The 18,508-nt window shown below is 38.2% G+C and overlaps 1 protein-coding gene across 5 annotated transcripts in view; it reads left to right on the top strand.

Annotated features, from left to right (window-relative positions):
• RYR2 (ryanodine receptor 2) overlaps positions 1-18,508 on the top strand; it is a 726,942-nt gene that overhangs the window by 516,244 nt on the left and 192,190 nt on the right. For all 5 annotated transcript variants that reach the window (XM_038533815.1, XM_038533818.1, XM_038533817.1 and 2 more), the window contains 3 exons: positions 3,316-3,421; positions 13,837-13,980; positions 15,895-16,168. In XM_038533815.1, coding sequence (XP_038389743.1) covers positions 3,316-3,421; positions 13,837-13,980; positions 15,895-16,168 — 524 coding nt within the window. The remainder of the gene's footprint in view (positions 1-3,315; positions 3,422-13,836; positions 13,981-15,894; positions 16,169-18,508) is intronic.

The following is an 18,508-nucleotide window of genomic DNA, read 5'->3' as shown; positions in this document are numbered from 1 at the left end:
GGACAAGTAGACTCCACACTAAGCCTAGAGCCTGATGTGGGGCTGGATACCATGACCCTGAGATCATGGCCCAAGTGGAAACCAAGAATTTGATGGTTAACTGACTAAACCACCCAGGTGCCCCATTTATGTTTTAAATGAAAGAGGATATGGAGTATAAAGGGAGATGAGTTTTCTGTGCTTCACTCAAACTGATAAGATATTGATGCCAGTAGTCTGTGATGAATTATGTATGTATAATATACTATCCAGAGCAACCACTCAAAAAGCTATACATAGAGATATACTAAAAATAATGCCAGGGATAACTCAAAATGAGATCCTAAAAATATTTCAAGGAAACCATAGCAAGTTGGGAAAAATAAGGCAAAAAAGAAAAAAAAAAACATGTAAAATTACTGGCTTAAGTCATAGCATATCAATAAAGTCATTAATGTAAATAATTTAAATAGACTTATTAAAAGGCAGAGATTGGCAGAGTGGATTTTAAAACTGGGCCTGACCATATGCTGTTGGGTTTTTGTGAGATGTTTCCATGATGAGATGTTTCTAGTAGAAATTAAATTGAATATAATGACGTAGGTAGGTTGAAAGTTGAAAGGATGAGAAAAGATATATATATATATAGATATAGATATATTTTTTAATTTAAATTTTAGGCAGTTAACATACAGTGTAACATTGGTTTCTGGACTAGAATTCAGTGTTTTGTCACTTACATACAGCAGCCAGTGTTCATCACAAGTGCCCTCCTTAATATCCATCACCCATCTAGCCCGTCCCCCACACACCTCCCTCCATCAACCCTCAGTTTTCTCTCTCCTTAAGAGTTTTTTATGGCTTATTTCCCTCTCTCTTTTTTTTCTTTAACCCCTTCCTGTATGTTCAGCTGTTTTCTTTCTTAAATTCCACATATGAGTGAGATCCTTTGGTATTTGTCTTTCTTTGACTGACTTATTTCACTTAGCATAAATATACTCTAGCTCCATCCATGTCATTGCAAATGGCAGGATTTCATTATTTTTAATGAGTAATATCCATTCTCATGGAAGAAGTAATATCTTCTTTATCCATTCATCAGTAAATGGGACTTTTGGGATCTCACTACAGTTTGACTATTGTTGATAATGCTGCTATAAACATCAGGGTGCATGTATCCCTTCAAATTTATGAAAAAAATATATATGAAATAATAAAAGTAAGTGTATATCAAAACAAAGAAATTACCAGAGGCAGACAGAAATATTACAATAATAAAGGAGTGACTCACCAAGAAGACAAATGTACATGTATTAAATAAAAGAGCTAAAAAAAATGTGAATTCTACACAGATAGGACTACAAAAGGAAATAAGCACACAGTTATAGTTGGAGACTTCAACATCCCTCCATCAATGATTGATAGAAAAGCTAGACAAAAAACAAGAATATAGAAAAACACAATTCTATCACACTTGCCAAGATCTTTGGGTATTTGTAGAACACTCCACCCAACAATGTAATACATTTATTTTCAAGTACCCGTGAAGCATTGTGAATGATGGATTGTATCATGGGCCATAAAATGACCCAAACAGATTTAAAAGCATTGGATTTTTTTTCATACAGAATCTTTTCTTCTGACCACAATGGATTTCAACTTAGAAATCAATAAAAGAAAGATACCAGGGCAATCTCCCAATACTAAGCAACTAAAGAACATACCTTTAAATAACTCATGGTGTGAGGATGAAGTCTCAAGGGAAATTTAAAAATACGTTGAACTGAAAGAAAATGAAAAATCACATATCAAAATTTGTGGGAACAGCTAAAGCAGTGCTGAGAAGATACTTTGTGACCTAAATATTTACATTTAAAAAAAGAAAAACACTCATCAATAATCTAAGCTTCCATCACAAGCATTTAGAAAAAGAATAAACCCAAAGCAAGAAGGAAGGCAATAATATAGATACAAGAAGAAATCAATGAAACTGAAAAACAATTTTAAAAAATCAATGAATATAAAAGCTGGTTATTTAAAAATCGCAATAAAATCTACAAACCACCTAAAAGACTGACAAAAGAAAGAGGACACAAATTACCAATATGAAGAATGAGATGAGGTATCACTATAGAACCTGCAGACATCAAAAGGATCAGATGGGAATGTATGTGTGCATACTGTATGATTCATTTATGCGATATTCTTGAAATCCCAAAATACAGAAATGGACAACAGATTAGTTATTGACAGTAATAAGGGATGAGGAGCAGGTAGGAGGGAAGTGGATGTGAATATACAGGGGTAGCAGGAGTGATCCTTGAGGTGATAGAATTGTTCTCTGTTTGACTCTATCAATGTCAGTGTCCTGGTTATGATACTACACTGCTATTTTGTAAGATATTACCGATTCCCAGGGGGAACTGGGTGAAGGGTATATGGTATCTCTTTGTATTATTTCTTATAATAGCATATTCATGTAGTTATCTCAAAAGCTAAACAAAAAATTCACAAAAAAACTCTAAAAAGAAAACTTAAAATTGTTTCCTCAGGGCATATTATGAAACAGCAACATTCTTTTCTTCATTCACAAGTGTAATATTTTTGTGTATAAAGCTAAAACAAATGGAGGATAATTTCTTGAAGTTTCTTTAATTGAATCATTAATATTAGTAAAAACATAGCTATCCATTATATTACTTCTCTATTTGGATTATTTCTTCATCTTTGCTGCTATATTCTTCTCAAAAGGATTCTTTAAACTACCGGATGAAGTGGGCACCTGGGTGGCTCAGTGGTTGAACTTCTGCTTTTGGCTCAGGTGGTGATCCCAGAGTCCTGGGATCCAGTCCTGCATCAGGCTCCCTGCAGGGAGCCTGCTTCTCCCTCTGCCTGTGTCTCTGCTGCTCTGTGTGTGTCTCTCATGAACAAATAAATAAAGCCTTTAAAAAAAAATTCCATGAAGTTTAGAACTTAGCTAGAAAAAAAAATGGAAATTTAGGAGATGCATAATAAAATATTTTTTAAATAACATTTAGATTTTAGTTGATTTAAGAACCCTACGTATACAAGGGTCTAACATACTGTGGAATTGAGAAAGAGGAAACAAACTATACGACTATTTTGCAGCAAGCTAGGCTTTGAATAATTTTATTTATTTTGTGATAATTGTTGTATTGAGTGATAATTATCTTTCATATGTTGGGCAGCAATTTATGAATACTCAAGATTTGAACATCTTTGGTCTTTATTTATTTATTTTTTTGCTGTGTCATTCCTGAATTCACTTTTCTTTTGCTTTTGCTCTTTCTCTCTCATGTTTTTCCAAACTTTCAGATCAATATGCTTCTCAATTTTAAGGATGACAAAAGTGAATGTCCATGTCCTGAGGAAATCCGTGACCAACTCTTAGATTTCCATGAAGATTTGATGACACATTGTGGTAAAGTCTTGAATTACAACTCTTATTAGATGTTTTATTTATTTATTTATTTATTTATTTATTTATTTATTTATTTATAATTAACTGACCTACTCCACAGTATAAGTTTAAGATGTACACTGTGATGGTTTGATTTACTTATATTATGAAATGATTGCCATAGTAGGTTTAGGTAGCATCCATCTGCTCATATAGATGCAATGAAAAAAAAGAAAGAAGAAAACAAGGCAAAATTCTTTTCATTGTGATGAAAAGACCCTCCTAAGAACTTTCCTATGGGTCATACTGCGGTCTTAGCTACAGTCATCATGCTGTACATTGCATCCCTAGTACTTAAAGTTTAACTTTGGACCACTTTCCTTGATTCCTCTTTCCCGATCCCCGCTTCTGATAACAAGTCTGATCTTTTTTTCTCTTAGTTAGTTGTTTGTTTTTAGTGTCCATATATAAGTGAAATCACATGGTTTTTCTCTTTTCTCTGACTTATTTCTCTTAGTGTAATGCCTTCAAGTTCTGCCCCTGTTGTCACAGATGGTAGGATTTCCTTGTTTTTTGGCTAAGTAACATTCCATTGTATGTATATACCACAAATTCTTTTTCTGTTCATTTGTCAATGGACACTTAAGTTGTTTCCATGTCTTGACTATTGTAAATAATGCCGCTGTGAACAGGGCAGTGCAGATACCTTTTTCAAGTTAGTGTTTTCATTTCCTTTGGATATATTCCCAGAAGTGTATTACTGGATCATATGACAGTAATATTTTTAACTTTTTTTTGAGAATCCTTTATACTGTTTTCCACGGTGGCTTTATCAATTTATAATTCCACTAGGAGTGCACAAGAGTTTCCTGTTTCCCACATCCTCACCAGCATTTGTTAATTTCTTATCTTTTCAGTGATGGCCAATCTAATAGGTGTGAGGTGATACCTCACTGTGGTTTTGATTTACTTCTCCCTAATGACCAGTGATATTGGCCATCTTTTCATGTATTGGGTTGGCCTTTCATATGTCTTTGGAGAAATGACTGTTCAAATCCTTTTCTGAGTTATTTGGGTTTTGGATGTTTGTTTATTTGCTTCTATTGAGTTATAGGAATTCTTTATATGTTTTGGTTTGAGTTATTTGTTTTTTTGGGTTTTTTTTTTTTTTTTTTTTTTTTTTTTGCTATTGAGTTGTAGGATTCCTTTATGTGTTTTATTTATTTAAAGATTTTATTTATTTATTCATGAGAAACAAAGAGAGAGAGAGAGAGAGGCAGAGGGAGAGGCAGGCTCCATGCAGGGAGCCTGATGTGGGACTCAATCCTGGCTCTCCAGGATCACACCCCCGGCTGAAGGCAGCACTAAACTGCTGAGCCACCAGGGCTGCCCCCTATGTGTTTTAGATATTAACTCCTTATCAGATACATATTTGCAAACATTTTTTTCCCATTCTGTAGGTTATTTTTCACTTTTTTTGGTGGTTTCTTTTGGTCTTTATGGAAGCTGTTTAGTTTGATGTAGTCTCATATGTTTTTATTTTGCTATTGTTGCTTGTGCTTTAGGTGTCATATCCAAAAAATCATTACCAAGACCCATATCAAGGAGTTTTGTTGTTATGTTTTTTTCTAGATGTTTCATGATTTCAGTTTGTACATTTAAGTCTTTCATCCATTTATAGTTAATTTTTATGAGTGGTTAAGATACGGTTCCAGTTTCATTCTTCTAAATGTGAATATCCAATTATCCCAGCACCATTTATTGAAGACCATCTTTTCTCCATTGGATATTCTTGACTCCCTTGTCAACTATTAGTAGACTGTGTATTCTTGGGTTTATTTCTGGGCTCTCAGTTCTTTTCCATTTGTCTATTTGTCCATTTTTATGCTACTACCATGCTGTTTTGATGACTATAGCTTTAATGCCTTAGCTTGAAATCAGAAAGTGTGATACTTCTTGCTTTCTTCTTCTTTCTCAGGATTTCTTTGGCAATTAGGGAGATTTTGTGATTTCGTATAAATTTTAGGAAGGCTTTTTTCTACTTCCGTACAAAATGCCATTGGAATCTTGATAGAGATTGCATTGAATCTATAGATAGCTTTTGATAATATTACCATTTTAACAATATTAATTCCTCCAAAGCCATTAATAGAGAATGCCTTTCCAGGTATTTGTGTCCTCTTTTCTTTTCAGCAATCTCCCATGATTTTTAGAATAGAGAGATTTCTCAGTTAAACTTATTCCTAAGTATTTTTGTTCTTCGGCTATTGTAAATGAGATCAATTTCTTTATTTCTTTTTCAGAAATTTCAATTTTATAGAAACACTGTTTATTGTTGTATGTTAATTTTGTGTCTTGCAACTTTATTGAATTCATTGATTAGCTTTACCAGTTTTTGGTTGAGCCTTTAGAATTTTCTACAAATAAAATCATGTTGTCTGCAAACAGACCATTTTCCTTTTCCTACTCAACTCACATACCTTTTATTTATTTTTTTCTATTTCCTTCTTTTTCAGATAATTTATTTTTGAAAATAATCACCATTAGTATCTAGAGACATTGATATAGCTGGTAAGATAAGTACACACACACACACACACACACACACACACACACACACCATCCTAAGGAACCAGATGAAAGCCTACAAATTAGTCAAATATCTGAATGTATACCAAGGTCTTGCATCTTTTTTTTTTTTTTTGCATCTTTTTTTTTTAAGATTAATTGATTGATTGATTGATTAATTGATTTTTGTATTTTTTTAATGGAGTTCGATTTGCCGACATATAGCATATCACCCAGTACTCATCTCATCAAGTGCCCCCCTCAGTGCTTGTCACCCAGTCACCCCAACCCCCCCCCCCCCCCCACCCAACTCCCTTTCCACCACCCTTTGTTTGTTTCCCAGACTTAGGTGTCTCTCATGTTCGGTTACCCTCACTGATATTCCCACTCATTTTCTCTCCTTTCCCCTTTCTTCCCTTTCACTATTTTTTATATTCCCCAAATGAATGAGACCATACAATGTTTGTCCTTCTCCAAAAGACTTACTTCACTCAGCATAATACCCTCCAGTTACATCCACTTCGAAGCAAATGGTGGGTATTTGTCGTTTCTAAAGGCTGAGTAATATTCCATTGTATACATAGACCACATCTTCTTTATCCATTCATCTTTCGAGGGAAACTGAGGCTCCTTCCACAGTTTGGCTATTGTGGACATTGCTGCTATAAACATTGGGGTGCAGGTGTCCTGCCACTTCACTGCTTCTGTATCTTTGGGGTAAATCCCCAGCAGTGTAATTGCTGGGTCATAGGGCAGGTCTGTTTTTTAACTCTTTGAGGAACCTCCACACAGTTTTCCAGAGTGGCTGCACCAGTTCACATTCCCACCAACAGTGCAAAGGGTTCCCCTTTCTCCACATCCTTCCAGCATTTGTGGTTTCCTGTCTTGTTGATTTTCACAATTCTCACTGGTGTGAGGTGGTATCTCATTGTGGTTTTGATTTGTACTTCCCTGATGGCAAGTGATGCAGAGCATTTTCTCATGTGCATGTTGGCCTTGTCTATGTCTTCCTCTGTGAGATTTCTGTTCATGTCTTTTGCCCATTTCATGATTGGATTGTTTGTTTCTTTGGTGTTGAGTTTAATAAGTTCTTTATAGATTTTGGCTACTAGCCCTTTATCTGATATGTCATTTGCAAATATCTTCTCCCATTCTGTAGGTTGTCTTTTAGTTTTGTTGACTGTTTCTTTTGCTGTGCAGAAGCTTTTCTCTTGATGAAGTCCCAATAGTTCATTATTGCTTTTTTTTCTTTTGCCTTCGTGGATGTATCTTCCAAGAAGTTGCTGTGGCCAAGTTCAAAAAGGGTGTTGGCCTGTGTTCTCCTCTAGGATTTTGATGGAATCTTGTCTCACATTTAGATCTTTCATCCATTTTGAGTTTATCTTTGTGTATGGTGAAAGAGAGTGGTCTAGTTTCATTCTTCTGCATGTGGATGTCCAATTTTCCCAGCACCATTTATTGAAGAGACTGTCTTTCTTCCAGTGGATAGTCTTTCCTCCTTTATCAAATATTAGTTGACCATAAAGTACAGGGTCCACTTCTGGGTTCTTTATTCTGTTCCATTGATCTGTGTGTCTGTTTTTGTGCCAGTACCACACTGTCTTGATGACCACAGCTTTGTAGTACAACCTGAAATCGGGCATTGTGATGCCCCCAGATATGGTTTTCTTTTTTAAAATTCCCCTGGCTATTCGGGGCCTTTTCTGATTCCACACAAATCTTAAAATAATTTGTTCTCTCTGAAGAAAGTCCATGGTATTTTGATAGGGATTGCATTAAACGTGTAAATTGGCCTGGGTAGCATTACATTTTTGCAATATTAATTCTGCCAATTCATGAGCATGGAATATTTTCCCATCTCTTCGTGTCTTCCTCAATTTCTTTCAGAAATGTTCTATAGTTTTTAGGGTATAGATCCTTTACCTCTTTGGTGAGGTTTATTCCTAGGTATCTTATGCTTTTGGGTGCAATTGTAAATGGAACTGATTCCTTAATTTTTCTTTCTTCAGTCTCATTGTTAGTGTATGGAAATGCCACTGACTTCTGGGCATTGATTTTGTATCCTGCCACGCTGCCAAATTGCTGTATGAGTTCTAGCAATCTTGGGGTGGAGGCTTTTGGGTTTTCTATGTAGAGTATCATGTCATTGGCAAGGAGGGAGAGTTTTGACTTCTTCTTTGCCAATTTGAATGCCTTTAATGTCTTTTTGTTGTCTGATTGCTGAGGCTAGGACTTCCAGTACTATGTTGAATAGCAGTGGTGAGAGTGGACATCCCTGTCTTGTTCCTGATCTTAGGGGAAAGGCTCCCAGTGCTTCCCCATTGAGAATGATATTTGCTGTGGGCTTTTCATAGATGGCTTTTCAGATGTTGGTGAATGTTCCCTCTATCCCTACACTCTGAAGAGTTTTGATCAGGAATGGATGCTGTATCTTGTCAAATGCTTTCTCTGCATCTAATGAGAGGATCATATGGTTCTTGGTTTTCTCTTGCTGATATGATGAATCACATTGATTGTTTTATAAGTGTTGAACCAGCCTTGTGTCCCGGGAACAAATCCTACTTGGTCATGGTGAATAATTTTCTTAATGTATTGTTGGATCCTATTGGCTAGTATCTTGTTGAGAATTTTTGCATCTGTGTTCATCAGGGATATTGGTCTATAATTCTCCTTTTTGGTGGGGTCTTTGGTTTTGGAATTAAGGTGATGCAGGCCTCATAGAACGAATTTGGAAGTACTCCATCTATTTCTATCTTTCCAAACCGCTTTAATAGAATAGGTATGATTTCTTCTTTAAACGTTTGATAGAATTCCCCTGGGAAGCCACCTGACCCTGGACTTTTGTGTCTTGGGAGGTTTTTGATGACTGCTTCAATTTCCTCCCTGGTTATTGGCCTGTTCAGGTTTTCTATTTCTTCCTGTTCCAGTTTTGGTAGTTTGTGGCTTTCTAGAAATACGTCCATTTCTTCTAGATTGCCTAATTTACTTGCGTATAGCTGTTCATAATATGTTTTTAAAATCGTTTGTATTTCCTTGGTGTTGGTAGTGATCTATCCTTTCTCATTCATGATTTTATTAATTTGAGTCTTCTCTCTTCTTTTTAATAAGGCTGGCTAATGGTTTATCTATCTTATTAATTCTTTCAGAGAACCAACTCCTGGTTCTGTTGATCTGTTCCACAGTTCTTCTGGTCTCGATTTCGTTGAGTTCTGCTCGAATCTTTATTAACTCTCTTCTGCTGGGTGTAGGTTCTATTTGCTGTTTTTTTCTCTAGCTCCTTTAGGTGTAAGGTTAGGTTTTGTATTTGAGTTCTTTCCAGTTTTTGAATGGATGCTTGTATTGTGATGTATTTCCCCCTCAGGACTGCTTTTGCTGCATCCCAAATATTTGGAACAGTCGTATCTTCATTATCATTAGTTTCCATGAAACTTTTAAATTTTTCCTTAATTTCCTGGTTGGCCCTTTCATCTTTTAGCAGGATGGTCCTTAACCTCCACGTGTTTGAAGTACTTCCAAACTTCTTGTTGTGATTTAGTTCTAATTTCAAGGCATTATGGTCTGAGAATATGCAGGGGACGATCCCAATCTTTTGGTATCGGTTCAGACCCGATTTGTGACCCAGTATGTGGTCTATTTTGGAGACAGTTCCATGTGCACTTGAGAAGAATGTGTATTCAGTTGAGTTTGGATGTAAAGTTCTGTAGATATCTGTGAAACCCATCTGGTCCAGTGTATCATTTAAAGCTCTCGTTTCTTTGGAGATGTTGTGCTTAGAAGACCTACCGAGTATAGAAAGAGCTAGATTGAAGTCACCAAGTATAAGTGTATTATTATCTAAGTATTTCTTCACTTTGGTTAATAATTGATATATTTGGCAGCTCCCACATTCGGGGCATATATATTGAGGATTGTTAAGTCCTCTTGTTGGATGGATCCTTTAAGTATGATACAGTGTCCCTCTTCATGTCTCACTAGTCTTCGAGGTAAATTTTAGTTTATCTGATATGAGGATGGCTACCCCTGCTTCTTTTGAGGACCATTTGAATGGTAAATGGTTCTCCAACCTTTTATTTTCAGGCTGTAGGTGTCCTTCTGTGTAAAATGAGTCTCTTGTAGACAGCAAATAGATGGGTCCTGCTTTTTTATCCAGTCTGAAACCCTGCGCCTTTTGATGGGGTCATTAAGCCCGTTCACGTTCAGAGTTACTATTGACAGATATGAGTTTAGTGTCATCATGATACCTATTCAGTCCTTGTTTTTGTGGATTGTTCCACTGGACTTCTTCTTAAAGGGGAATTTTAAGAGTCCCCCTTAAAATTTCTTGCAGAGCTGGTTTGGAGGTCACATATTCTTTCAGTTCCTGCCTGTCTTGGAAGCTCTTTATCTCTCCTTCCATTCTGAATGAGAGCCTTGCTGGATAAAGTATTCTTGGTTGCATGTTCTTCTCATTTAGGACCCTGAATATATCCTGCCAGCCCTTTCTGGCCTGCCAGGTCTCTGTGGAGAGGTCTGCTGTTACCCTAATACTCCTCCCCATAAAGGTCACGGATATCTTGTCTCTTGCTGCTTTAAGGATCTTCTCTTTATGTTTGGAATTTGCAAGCTTAACTATTAGATGTTGAGGTGTTGAACGGTTTTTATTGATTTTAGGGGGGGATCTCTCTATTTCCTGGATCTGAATGCCTGTTTCCCTTCCCAGATTAGGAAAGTTTTCAGCTAGGATTTGTTCAAATACATATTCTGGCCCTCTGGCCCATTCGGCGCCATCGGGAACCCCAATTAAACGTAGGTTTTTCTTCCTCAGGCTGTCCCTTAATCTCTCCTCATGATCTTTTAATTGTTTGTCTCTTTTTTCCTCAGTTTCCCTCTTGCCATCAATTTGTCTTCTATGTCACTCACTCGTTCTTCCACCTCGTTAACCCTCGTCGTTAGGACTTCTAGTTTGGATTGCATCTCATTCAATTGATTTTTATTTCTGCCTGATTAGATCTAAATTCTGCAGTCATGAAGTCTCTTGAGTCCTTTATGCTTTTTTCTAGAGCCACCTGTAGTTGTATAATAGTGCTTCTGAATTGGCTTTCTGACATTGAATTGTAATCCAGATTTTGTAACTCTGTGGGAGAGAGGACTGTTTCTGATTCTTTCTTTTGAGGTGAGGTTTTCCTTCTAGTTATTTAGCTCAGTGCAGAGTGGCCAAAAACAAGTTGTATTGGGAAAAGGAGAAAAAGCGAGGAGAGAAAGATGCAAAGAAAAGAGAAAAAGAGAAAAGAAAAAAGGAAGAAAAAATAAAAAGGAGAGAAGAAAAAGAGAAAGAAAAAAGGGGTGGGGGAAGCAAACAGAAATCAAAAAGAAAAAAAAAATGGGGGAGGTGGGTGTATCTTCTGATTCTGTATACTGTAAGTCCCTTGACTTCCCCTGGAACTTGTCCGTCTAGCTGGTCTTCTGGGGGAGGGGCCTGTTGTCCTGATTTTCAGGTGTGAGCACTTGGGGGAGCTGCTCTGCCCCCTGCCTGGTGCAGGGCTCAGTGGGGGTTGTTTACCCCGTGAGGCTGCAGGAGGAACAACCCCAGTGGCGGGGCCAGCTCTGGAGCCCTGGAGTCAGCTCCCGCAGTCACCACGGAGCTCTCCGTCTGCAGGGCCTGGAGGCTCCGGGGCGGGGCCGCTGATCTGCTCAGCTCGGGGCAGGAGCGTCCTGGGCCCTCCCGGCCTCTGCCTGTCCCGGGGGAGGCCGGATCCTGGGCTGTGTCCCGGCGCCCTGTGCTCCGGGGCCTGAGCTGTTGGATTCGCGCTCCCGCCCCGCAGCCCCCTCCGCGGAGCCGCCCCCGAGCCCCCCGAGCTGCTCGGGGTCCCCCCGTGCGCGCTGCAGCCCTTAGGGAGCTCGGCGCACTCTCCCGGGGCGCAGGTGTCTGTTAGTGTCCCCGGGAGCCCGAGGGCATCCCCGCCCTCCTGGGTCCTGCTCCACCTCCCTGGAGCCCCTTTCCGCCCGGGAAGGTCGGTGCAGCTCCTGCTCCTCCGGGACGGGGCTCTCCTGTCCTGGGGACACTCGCCCCGGCCTCAGCCCGGCTCCTCGCGGGGCCCCTCCCACTCGGAGGCCTTTTGTTTCTTTATTTCTTTTTCCCTCGTCTTCCTACCTTGATAGAAGCGCGAACTCTTCTCACTGTAGCATTCCAGGTGTTCTGTCTTTAAACCTCAGGCCGAATTCGTAGATTTTCAGGATGATTTGAAGGTTATCTAGGTAATTTGGTGGGGACAGGTGACTCGGGGACCCTACTCTTCCACCCTCTTGCCCCTCCTGTGTGTTTCTTTTAATCAGTGATATGGACAAAGTGTTCCAGTGAAAGAAAATGAATCAGTCATTTCTTAAGTGATATATAGGCCAGTTGCATTATTTTTATTTTATTTTAATGAAGAGAGTAGAAGCATCACCTTGGATATTAATTTAGCTTATGAATAAAGAGACACTAAACAATTGCCAGAAAGTTTTTTTTTTAATTTCTAGACCTTTATTTCTCTGTGAAAAGGGAAAACAGGAATAAAATAATGGCACAGTTGACACACTTATACACACAAAAACCACTGAGGGGGAGGGAGAGAGGGGAAGGGAGAAAGGAGGTGGAGAAGTAGATGGGGTACAGGTCCCCATTACAGCCGCAGGAGCCTGTGACCTGGGATGCTCACATCTCTCCCCTGCAGGCAGAAGTGGCCCCTTCCTCCCAGGGTCACTGCCCTGTCCCACCTTGTGCTCCCCAAGCCTGTTAAAGAGGTGGACAGTGAGCAGTCCGTTCCCAGGCTGGGGAGAGGAAGAACCGTGCTGAGGGAAGGTGCCTGGGGTCAGACCATGCACAGGGAGTGTCAGCCGAAGGTCCCCCACAATCTCCCGTAGGAAGGGACTTGGAGGGGACAGAGGGTGGACACCAGAGGCCGACGTTGGCTCCTCGTCCTGCATCAGGCGAGAGAAAGAACAGTCAGAGCCTCCTGGGCAAAGTACTTGACATCCACATCCTCGTCCTGGGTTAGCTTCTCTAGGATGGGCTTGACCTTGCTCTGCAATGTGCTTGTTGTCGAGGATAGGTCCTATCTTCTGTAGGGACTTGGCCACATTGAACCGGACATTGGCGACAGGGTCCCCAGCCATACGCAGGACTGTAGGCAGCATGTGCCTGGTGGTGATGTCCTGCCCACAGACCTCAGATAGAACATTTATGCAGAAGAGTGTAGTCATGCAGGGCAGGTAGTTGGTGTCCCCGGACATGGCCAAGACCTTAGGGATGATGGTGATATGGGCCCACTCCTTCCTTTATCTACTATAAATAAAGATGTACTCTAAAGTGGTAGGATTATTGCTTCAGACATAAAGCATTCCCTGGTTTAGGATACCTAATTATGCCTACTCTCTCTTCTCTCAATTTATTAAAATGCCACTGTGAGTTTTAGAGGCAAATGAGGAAGCTAAAGTCTAGGAGGCTTTCTTTGCAGGGTAAAACTGTAAATCTAGGCTTATAGCACCTAAAGTCAGGGATACCTGATGGTCAGCCTAAGGGTTAGACCAATAGCAGATTTGCTCTTGACTCCTAGGAGCATCTTTTTGCTGTCTGCTCAGTTTTATATTTTGTGTTGGCCACTAATAGCCCTGGGATCATAAGAACAAGGGAGAAAGATAAAGGAGAAGAAGAGGCCAGTGAGTGCATTTTACCTGAGTGCTAGTGAACAGAAGTGCTTAACTCAATGTTGTCGAATATTTTGGACATGGCAGCATTGCTTTAGGCTATGAATAGGATAAGTTGCAAAACCAGAGCATTATTTCTCCTAAATGTATTTTTTTCTGATACATTTTTCTTTTCTTCTTTCTCTTTGCTTTTCTCATGCTAGGAATTGAGCTTGATGAAGATGGGTCTTTGGATGGAAACAGTGACTTAACAATTAGAGGACGCCTGCTGTCCCTGGTAGAAAAGGTGACATACCTGAAGAAGAAACAAGCTGAAAAACCAATTGAGAGTGACTCCAAGAAGTCCTGTAAGCAGTATGGAAGGGCACTGGCAAAGTGACTCTCCTGATACTTATTTATCCTTTGAACTAACATGATACTAGATGAGCCAGAGAGAAAATTGAGTTCAAAGCTTCTAAGAATCAAATTCTTAAGTAGATGTCTGTGGTTGCCAGAAGTAGACAGCAGCATCAAATTATATTTGTAGGAATCAATTGAAAAGTAGCAGTATCATAAGGGTGAATGGGCTCCCGAGAGGGTTACAAATTTAGGTATTTGATCAGACTATCAAGAGAAAATACAAAGGGAGTAGTTAGCTTTCCTAGCTAAATATTATGCTATTGGGTTTCAAATATTCTTGTACCAAGTTAAACTTTTTCTTAAAGTTTGAAAAGATAGTATCTTTAACCATATTTTGGTTCTGAAATATTTTCTAAACTGCTCTGCATTTCTGGTTCATTTTTATCCTATTTAACTGAAGAGTTAACAGCTAATACTCTGAAAACAAGCATACTGGGGCACTGAGTCTCAGACATGTCACTCATCCAGAAGGGGTTCAAGTAGTAGGTTGGTGAGATCTATCTTAATACCTCATATCTCAGTCCCCATTCATTCTATGATGCAGCACTTATTTATGAACAATTTTTACTGAAAGAAGAAAAATTCATGAAAAATTTTAGGGGTTTTATTTGATGCTAACTTAAATGGAAAACATTTATCCATACAGTTACTTCTGAATTTATTCTTCAGTATCACAACCAAATTTATTTGAATCAAGTCTTCAAAATGAGGGTTCAGGGTTTCTTATTATTTTTTTAATAAATTTATTTTTTATTTTTTGGTGTTCAATTTGCCAACATATAGAATAATGCCCAGTGCTCATCCCATCAAGTGCCCCCCTCAGTGCCCGTCATCCAGTCACCCTCACCCCCCGCCCACCTCCCCTTCCACCACCCCTAGTTTGTTTCCCAGAGTTAGGAGTCTCTCATGTTTTCAGGGTTTCTTATGAGCCACTTTTTGTTATTATCAGGTTTATTATTTTGACCTATTAAAAATGTCAGCATGGTTTTGAAGCATGTGGAAGGAAGTATACTGGTATTTTATCTGCATTTTGGATTTGGTTCAAATTAGTAGTTTTTGTTAGTCCTTTAATAATATATAGATTAAAGCAGGTAAAACAGCTTCTTTTGAAAATATGCCAGTGTATCAGTGATAGGAATTAGTACCTCATTATGTATGAATTGATCACATCAACCCCACTTAGCTTTGATAATTTTGCTATTTATTTTAGGAAAGCTAAAATATGTGTACTACACTGCATGTCACATTGCAAGTGATCTTTTATGTATAGAATATTTTTTCATTTTAATACAGCTTCACAATCAAATCATTTTAAGTGACAATTAAGGATCCAAATTATAATAAAAATACAATTATATGAGGTCACTATTGCAAATGGCTCAAATGAGGAGACAGAAAAATAGATAATTCCTTGGATGCCCATGACTGACTTTATAAGGATATATAATGTCAGATCTTCTGGGATGAAAATAATGGAACAAAGAAAATAAAAGTAAAAGTAATAGGACAACTAATGATTGCCCTATGGATTGCCAACAGTAGTTTTGAAAAAGTAGCTGTAATTCTGAACAGCTTAAATTCTTTTTTTTTTTTTTTGCTTAAATTCTTTAATTATAAGAGTAGTTTTTAAGGGAAAGCTAGTGTATTTTTATCCTTGCATGTTTATAACTCCTTTTTATTGACATGTATATAAAATATTGAAAGTTTATTTTCCTAATAGAATATTCCTATCCTTTTTCATTTTGGTACAAATATAGATATTAGAATGGGGGACTATGAGAGGTACAGTTGAAATGCCCAACTAATTTGTCTTCTCTTATTATTTTCCTTTTAAAAAAAAAACATCCATAATGACTTTGCAGCCACTCTTCAACAGTTGATTTCTGAGACCATGGTCCGATGGGCACAAGAGTCTGTCATTGAAGACCCTGACTTGGTGAGGGCCATGTTTGTGTTGCTCCATCGACAGTATGATGGCATTGGGGGTCTGGTCCGGGCTCTGCCAAAGACCTACACTATAAATGGTGTCTCCGTGGAGGATACCATCAACCTGCTGGCATCTCTTGGTCAGATTCGTTCTCTGCTGAGTGTAAGAATGGGCAAAGAAGAAGAGAAGCTTATGATTCGTGGATTAGGGTAATTTATTTAACTATTACAACCTCTGTCTTATAAATGTCTTCTTCCTACTTGCTAATCCCAGTAGCTGCACAGTTGGGATATTAATACAAATACATATTTAGATTACAGGCATGCCTTGTTTTATTGTGCCTTGCTGTATTGCACTTTGCTGATAGTAAGTTATTATAAATTGAAGGTTTGTGGCTACCTTGCAAGTCTATCAACACCATTTTTAATGGCATTTGCTCACTTTGTATCTCTATGTGTCACATTGTGACAATTCTCATAATATTCCCAGATTTTTATTATTATCATAATTGTTATGGGGACCTGTGCTCAGTAGTTACAACTCACTGAAAGTTCGGGAGACTGTTAGCAGTCTTAGCAACAAAGTATTTTTTAATTAAGGTATGTACATTTCATGAAACATGATACCATTACATTCTTTTTTTTTTTTCTTAAAGATTTTATTTATTTATTCATGAGAGACACAGAGAGAAAGGCAGAGGCATAAGCAGAAGGAGAAACCAGAAGGAGAAACAGGCTCCCTGCAGAGAGCCGGATATAAGACTCAATCCCAGGATCCTGGGATCACCACTTGAGCCGAAGGCAGATGCTCAACCACTGAGCCACCCAGGCATCCTGCTACTATTATATTCTTAATAGACTACTATTTCCCAGTGATAGGCACTGGAAAACCAAAAAATTTACTTGATTTTATTTATTGCAATGTTGGTTTTATTGCTGTGAGCTGGAGCCAAATCAGCCATATTTGTGAGGGATACCTATTTATGGTTATTAAATGAGATTATTGCTTTTCTAGACATTTTGTTTTTAAGCTAAATAGGAAAGTTGCTCATCAGCAAAACATGACTAATTTTTCAACTAGATGCTGAGGTGGCTGATATGCAGCACATACCTTAGAGGCTTTTTAAATTAATTTTTCAGTAATGTACAATCATACATAGAAATACAGGTTAATAAAAACATATTAAAATCCACAGAGAAACAAACACTTGCCAGCAGGAAATAATAAGGAATTTTGTCTGTATCTACTGGGCCTTGTAAAAAGAATGGGGTAAACAACTCAATTCTTCTGATAGTTCAATATATATGGCATATAGAGTGTGCTTCATGTGAATTTGGGGATTAACTTCTATACCTCATGTGGTCTAAGAATTCCCAAATCAAGAATATAACAATTGGCCCTGGAGGTGTCCTTTCTCAACTCAAGTCACTGTGAAATTGTGCAGGAAAAAACGAAATACTGCCAATGGTGAGCTTACAATCAAAATTGCAAAGCACATAAGGAAATAATTCTCCATTAGCAAGGGTCTGCAGATACAATAAGAGTGGCGTCACAATAGCTGTGTCCAGAACTTCAGCTAATACAATTCCAGAAAGAACATAAAGTTACTATATTTAAAATGATTAAAAATACAAAGGAATAAATCAATTCTCCAAAATAAGACATGGGGAGAAGTCTACGAAGATTTGAAAAAGATCAAATAGAATTTCTAGAAATGAAAAAATATAATAAATGACATTAAAAACAGTGAATTAATTAAATTAGATAAGCTATAACTGAAGAGAAAATTAATATGTTGGATCATAGATCTGAGAAATTACTTAGAACTGTAACACTGAGAGGTAAAGATAAGGAAATTTGAAAGAGCAGTTACAAGATCTAAGGGATAGTATAGAAAGTCCAGAATATGGTAAACAGGATTTCGGGAAAAGATAGAATAGATGATCTAGAGAATGGGAATATTTCAGAGCTGTTGGCTTGGATTTTTCAGAATTAGTGAAGAAAGTGAATTCACAGATGATCCTAAAGCACAGGTAGTTCCACTCCCCACCTAGATAGACTATAGTGAAACTGCAATAGAACCAGTGATAAAGACTATTTTAAAAGCAAATTGCAAGACACCTCGGTAGCTCAGTTGGTTAAATATTTGCCTTCAGCTCAGGTCATGATTTTGGGGTCCTGGGATTGGTCCCTACTTGGGCTCCCTGCTCAATGAGGAGCCTGCTTCTCCCTCTCTCTCTGCCCCTCCTCCTCCCACTTGCTCTCTCTCAAATACATAGATAAAATCTATTAATTATTAATCTATCTAATAATTAAAGTAGTTAATTTTTTTAAAAAGCAAGTTGAAAGAAAAGCCAGAATACTTGCAAAAAAAACCCCAACAGTATTTGCAGTTCTCAGTAGCAAAACTAGAGATCATTACTCAGTGGAATACCACATTCACAAATTCTAATAGAAATAGCCATCAGTTTAGAATGCATTACTCAACTGAGAATGGCACACCATGACCTTGTGCTTCATGTAGACTTGGAAATGAGAGTTTATAGCTC

The sequence above is a fragment of the Canis lupus genome, chromosome 4 (assembly GCF_011100685.1).
Source record: "Canis lupus familiaris isolate Mischka breed German Shepherd chromosome 4, alternate assembly UU_Cfam_GSD_1.0, whole genome shotgun sequence".
Classification (NCBI taxonomy): Eukaryota; Metazoa; Chordata; class Mammalia; order Carnivora; family Canidae; genus Canis; species Canis lupus.
This window is presented reverse-complemented; position numbering and strand designations above follow the sequence as displayed.